Source organism: Cheilinus undulatus, linkage group 7 (assembly GCF_018320785.1).
Source record: "Cheilinus undulatus linkage group 7, ASM1832078v1, whole genome shotgun sequence".
Classification (NCBI taxonomy): Eukaryota; Metazoa; Chordata; class Actinopteri; order Labriformes; family Labridae; genus Cheilinus; species Cheilinus undulatus.
In genome coordinates, this window is record NC_054871.1 from 51250475 (window position 1) to 51256474 (window position 6000).

Genomic DNA, 6000 nt, shown 5'->3' on the forward strand with positions numbered 1-6000 from the left:
TTGCTACAGAAGGCACTGTTCTTATTTTTGTACCATGGAAGAAAGTGGTATAGTGGAATAGTAGGTTTATACACGACTGCAAGCCTCTGGAGGATCCTACACCTTGAGGTTGGTGGGACTCCAGGGGCACCAGCAGCTTCAGATACCTGTTTGCTGCTTTGTAATGGTATTTTAGCATCTGCTCTCTTAATCTGATGAATTTGTCTGGCAGAAACCTTCCTCATTATGCCTTTATCTGCACAAACCCATCTGTGCTCTGAATCAGCCACAAATTTCTTCACAGTACGTTGATCACACTTAAGTTTTCCTGAAATATCTAATGTTTTCATTCCTTGTCCAAGGCATTGATCTATTTGAGGCTTTTCAGCAGCAGAGATCCTTTTTCTTTTCCATATTGCTGAAACCTGTGGCCTGCTTAATAATGTGGAACGTCCTTCTTAAGCAGTTTTCCTTTAATCAGGCTCACCTGGCAAACTAATGATCACAGATGTCTGAGACTGATTTCAGTGATCCAAAGACCTCTGAGGCACAATACCATCCACGAGTTTAACCAAAAACCAAAAAATTGAATGTTAATGACACTAAAATCCAGTTAGCGTAATAATTTGGAATGCGGTGTATTCTGCCAGGGCTTTATTCTACCAAAGGAAGCAGAAGTCAGCTGCTGTAGCTTAGCAACAATAATGGTGTTAAGGAACACTTTGATATGAGGTTGTGAGTGCTGTAAACATAGGCCCTGACTCCACACATAGCTGAAGTCTCATGGTGACTGAGATAAGATCTGATCACAAAATGAGGAAGAGAGAAGAGGAAATGTACTTTAGTTGTGGGAGAGCTGCTTCAGTTATTTTAAAAATCAGATTTAAGACTTTTTCAAACCATTTTAAAGTCAAAACAAAGATGTATTAAAGATAAATCAGAAGTTAAGTGTGTTAACGATGGTAACGACACCTGACATTAACTGATTAGTATTTTATTGTAGTCTGAGTATTGTTGCGTCTCTCTGTGTTGTGTTTAATGTTCACAGCCCGGTTTAGCTCTGATACTTGATCACTTATTTTGTTTTAAATCATGATATTTAAAATTTATATGAACATTGTTTTCCAGAGTCTGAACTTTCAGAAGTTGGCGATTGAATCTCGTCTTGGCGGCTGCTCGGCGTCTGCGATGACACCCGGACCGTCTTTCTTGTCTCAGCAGCGGCAGGTCTCTAACGCCCCCCGCAGGGCGCTCTCCATCAGCGTGCCCACCTCCAAGTAACCCCCTACCCTATTAAAGTGAGCACTCAAGTGACCTTAAAGACTCCTGCTCTCAGCCATGAGGGGGCGCTCTCTGGCACTTCAGGCTAAGTCAGAAACGTAAATGAATGTAGAATAATTCTATTCAGAATCGGAGCCTGTAATATTTAAAAATGTGATTTTTAAACCATTATATAAGATGTAAACTAAGATGATTGTTGATGTGAAGAACCGGACCTTTATTCTATGCAGGGTTAAAAATGTGAGGTTTATAATCGGCAGACGATGAATCGAGCTGCAGATTTGATTCAAATAGATTTTTATATTTGGTGCTGGACACCGGCAGCTTTAAAACACAAACATCAGTCACAGATTTTTATTGAAAAAGCTGTGAAAGTCCTGAATAAGCTCAAGATATCCGCATTTCAACAGATATGACCATTAACAAGGGTTAACTAATTTTATACTTCAATGAGACAGAAGTAAGAGTAAAGAGACATTGCTGCCTTTTGGATACCACATCTGAGTGGACATTTGTGCTAAGTTTAATAAATTCCTTAATGATATTGCATCCAGGGATAAATAAGAGGCTAAATGACCTTTGACCTCCATAATCCAGCCTGCTCATCCTTGATTCAGAGAGATATTGAGTTAATAAGAACAGCCTGGATAACCTTAAAAGAAAACACCTCCAGCCCTGACTACTGTTGGAAGGAGAAGCATTAAAAAATAGCAAGTGAGCACTTTGACTCCTCCTGACATTGCTGATGTTTTTGTGCAGCTTGGACCGCGTACAGGTGCTCATTGGCTATTTTTGATGGATTCCTCCACCCCAACAAATGTCTTTTGAAATAGATGTAGTTTTTTAAGGCGTTGGTACCTTTTTATATTATCGAGCGTTAAAATAACAGATTGTTTAGTTTAAAATCATGTCATGTAGAAATGTATTAAAAATTCTAACAACCTTAATCCACAAAAAGCAACAATAGTTCCTTATTGACTGTATTTATTTGATTAAATTCGACTGCAGCTTTTTGTATAGTCTGATTAATGTAAACAGGATCAGCACCAGCTTCTGAACCAGTTTGTTCATGTTGTAACTTTGAAGCTTAAACTCTAGTTTTGTCTTTCTGATGTGTTTTAACTACGACTGGAGTCCAAAGTTTCACCGACTATGATAGAACAGCCGACGTTTGTTTTCTGTCGATGATTCTCGTAGATGAAAATGCTTTTGTGTGAAAATAAGAAGTTTGAATGTAGCAGAAACTGAGTGAGCTTGTGTTTGGATATAAATTAAATAAACAAATGAAGATGCTTTTTAGAATTTAAAAAGATAAAAAAAAATGTAACTTCCTTGGATTTTTGTGAATGAATAAATTCTTTTTCTAAAAATGTCTTTGTCATCGTCATTATTTCTGAGGCCTTCACTCTTAAAAACTTGAAATTTAGCCTGTCAGAAAAATCTGAAATACATTTGTTCAGTACTGTGACGACATGAAACATGATAAATACTATGGCTGGGCAATCAATCAGAATTGAGATTAAATTGCAATATGTCTTCCAATTTCCTGCAATTTTGAAAAACCTCCACCTGGGCTGCTTCAAAATACCAGTTTTTACTGGTATGTTATGCTCTACACATCATGCAAACAGTCAAGTGCCATTTTTTGTATTATAATTTGCAATGATTAAAAATAAACACAATTACATTTTTCTTAAGTTGTTCAGCCCTAGTCAGATCTACCAAATTTTGTGTTTTTTTATATATAAATTGCCTGTTTGAGAATAAGGAACTTAGGAAATAATCACATATTAAATCACAATATCTTGGGGAAAAAAACACAATTAAATCTTGTTCCCAAATCATTCAGCACTAATAAATACACATAACTTAAAAAGTGTCAGCTTCTGTCTCCTCCTACCTCTTTGTGCCTACATTACCTGACTTTGTATGAAACGATGAAAGCATTCAGCCCAAGTTAGAGAGCATGCAGTTTTCAGCAGCAACACAAGAGTTTTTATTTACGTCAGAGCGGCTGGTTTTAGACCAGTGAACACAGTGGGGTGCTGCAATAATGTGATGGGGTCAACAGGGTGTTTGTATGGTCTTAAAAAGAATTAAAGTTGATTTAATCTAGCAAAAATGGAAGCTTTTAAAAGTGTTAGATTTTATTTTACCTTTATTAGCCAGGTTAGTCCCATTGCGATTAAAGTGTAAGTAAACCCCCAGCTCAGAGCTGACTCCGCCCACTTCAGACTTTGAAAAATGCATAAAAAATGCAGGTTTGGTACGTAGAGGAGGGAGAGGAAAAGGACGAGGTTTTTGTCTAGATGAGGCAGGAGTGATAGTGACGTTCCCTTGCCAGAAACTGACACAGAGTCCTGCAGCTTTGCTGCTGAGCGATCTTTAAAGGTGGAGGATTTTTCCCCTCCAGAGTCTCCTGAAGCAGGCTGTAGTGTAGTGGTGGACCCTGGTGGTCCGGAGCACTACCTGTTTGGACTGTTTGCGCCAGCAACAGCGTCATCTGCTTGTCAGGAAACTTACTGACCAGTTCGGCCTTAATATTAGGAGTGCTGGTTGGATTTTGGATTTTCTTATGTTCAGGACTCAGAGGGTGAGAGTAAACGGAGAACTTTCTGATTTGTCTGTAACATCCACAGCGTCTCCCAAAGGATGGTTCTATCTCCTTTATATCATGTATACGAATGACTGCAGGACCACAAATGAAAACCGCCATATTTTAAAGTTTGTGGACGATACTGTAATTGTTAGCTTGTTGAACAGTGAGGAACTCTCTCATGGTCCCATTGTTGATTATTTTACAACCTGGTGTCAGGAATCTTTCTTATCACTAAATGTGATCAAGACAAAAGACATGCTGACTGATTTCAGAAACTCCCCTCCTTCTCCTGTCAGCACTATAATCAACGGACAGACCATTGAAATGGTGGAGTCCTATAAGTACTTAGGCACTATGATCAATAAGAAACTGACTTTTGAGCATAATACTAATGCAGTGAATAAGAAAAGTCAGCAGCACCTCTTCTGTCTCAGGAAGCTTGCTAAATTGTTAAATATGTTTTATCGTTCCTTTATTGAGCCAGTGCTCACCTTTTCTTTTATCTGTTGGTTTCAATCCCTAAACATTAAAAACAAAAACGTCCTTTCCAGAGTAGTTAGAGTCTGCAGTAAAATAATCGGTGTGACTCAGGAACCTCTTCAGGATTTGTACAACAAAAGGGTGTACAACATGGCCGACAGATACAAACACTCCTTTATTCCTACTGCCATCTCCCTTCTTAACTCCAGGAGGAGATAGTCTTTGCACTTTTGCACCTTGTGACGGCCAGTGTGATAAATTAATTGATCAATTTCCTTGTTGGATTTTAAATTTGTTTCTTGTTTTATGTTACTTTGTGCTTTAATGGGTTACATGTTTTTATGTACTAGTATTCTTACGTGTTTTATGTGGCTTGTATGTTTCTTATGCTCCCTATATTTTTGCACACTGAATTGCCCCTACTGGGGACAAATAAAGTTCTTGATTGTTTGACTTCAGTGTTAATTTTGTCCCCTAAAACTATGACTAAAAATGTTCTTCGACAGCCTTTTTTTCCATGACAAAAACTAGACCAAGACCAACAAAAACAGATCTGTGATGACTAAAACTGACCAAAAGTAAATTTACATGACTAAGACTAGACTAAAATGTTATTTAGTTTATGTCAGACACTCAAAATCCATGATATTTCTCTGCTGCAGGTAAATCTGTCAAAATACAAAGCATCTAGCTCTACTGCCTCTCAGCTGTAGAAAGCAGGGACCCTAGATTTGGCAGAGAACACACTACCATGATTTGGTACCAGATTCAGGAAAGAAAACAAATGCTTGGACTAAAAGTAAAGACTAAAATGTGAGGACTTTTCATGGACTAAACTAGACCTAAAATGTTTTTGGGTTTTTGTTGACTGAAACTAAAAGACATGTAATCAAAAGACTAAGACTAAAATTAAAAATAGCTGCCAAAATTAACATGGCGTTACTAAAGCCGGAGCCAAAGAGGATGGGAGTGGTCTCTGAATGGTAAAGTCAGTTAGAGTCTGTAACGTTCTACCGTTTTTATAAAGTTTTATGTTCGTTTGAGCTAACTAAAGCCATAAAATGCAGATTTTGATCAGTTTGGTGCAAATGTCAGAAATAATAGCATCACTGGTGTGTTTAGTTCAGTCATATACTTTAGTGTACAGCTGAAAAAAAGGTTTTCACTATCTCTTTAAAGATCTCTTTGAAGGGATTACTGACCAAGAACGGCATCTACAGTTTCACCAACCATGTAATTCTTATCTTTGTCAAGAGGTTGAAGGCTTGTTTTTCTGCTTAGTTTTTACATTTATTGCTTTTAAGCATGAGTGAGACTGATAGAAGTCCAGCAGATCTGAAGTCAGTTTACATGCTTGTTTACAGTCTGGCCCAATGATCGATCAGTGCATCCTTAAAGCGCCACTGTGTGTCTAACTAGCAGGTTATCAGTGATGTGTTCATATAAATGACAGGTAAATGCACACTCTCTGAGACGTGGCTGGAGGAGGAGGTGTTCGAGCTGAGGCTGGTGTTTGTCCGTCTGCAGGATTTTGCAGATAAAAAGCAGCTTTAGTGTAATAATAGCACACGGTCTGTTTGCAGTGCTGCCAGCATCTCAAAGAAAGCTTTATTTTCATACTACCTTCATCATCTTAGCTATGATGTCACATTTTTATCTTA

The 6000-nt window shown here is 38.0% G+C and overlaps 1 protein-coding gene across 1 annotated transcript in view; it reads left to right on the top strand.

Moving 5' to 3' along the window:
• hook1 (hook microtubule-tethering protein 1) overlaps positions 1-2590 on the top strand; it is a 32720-nt gene extending 30130 nt beyond the window's left edge. Inside the window, exon 22 of the mRNA XM_041792349.1 lies at positions 1108-2590. Within this exon, the coding sequence (XP_041648283.1) occupies positions 1108-1260 (153 nt within the window). The 3' untranslated portion in view covers positions 1261-2590. The remainder of the gene's footprint in view (positions 1-1107) is intronic.
• The last annotated feature ends 3410 nt before the right edge of the window (positions 2591-6000 follow it).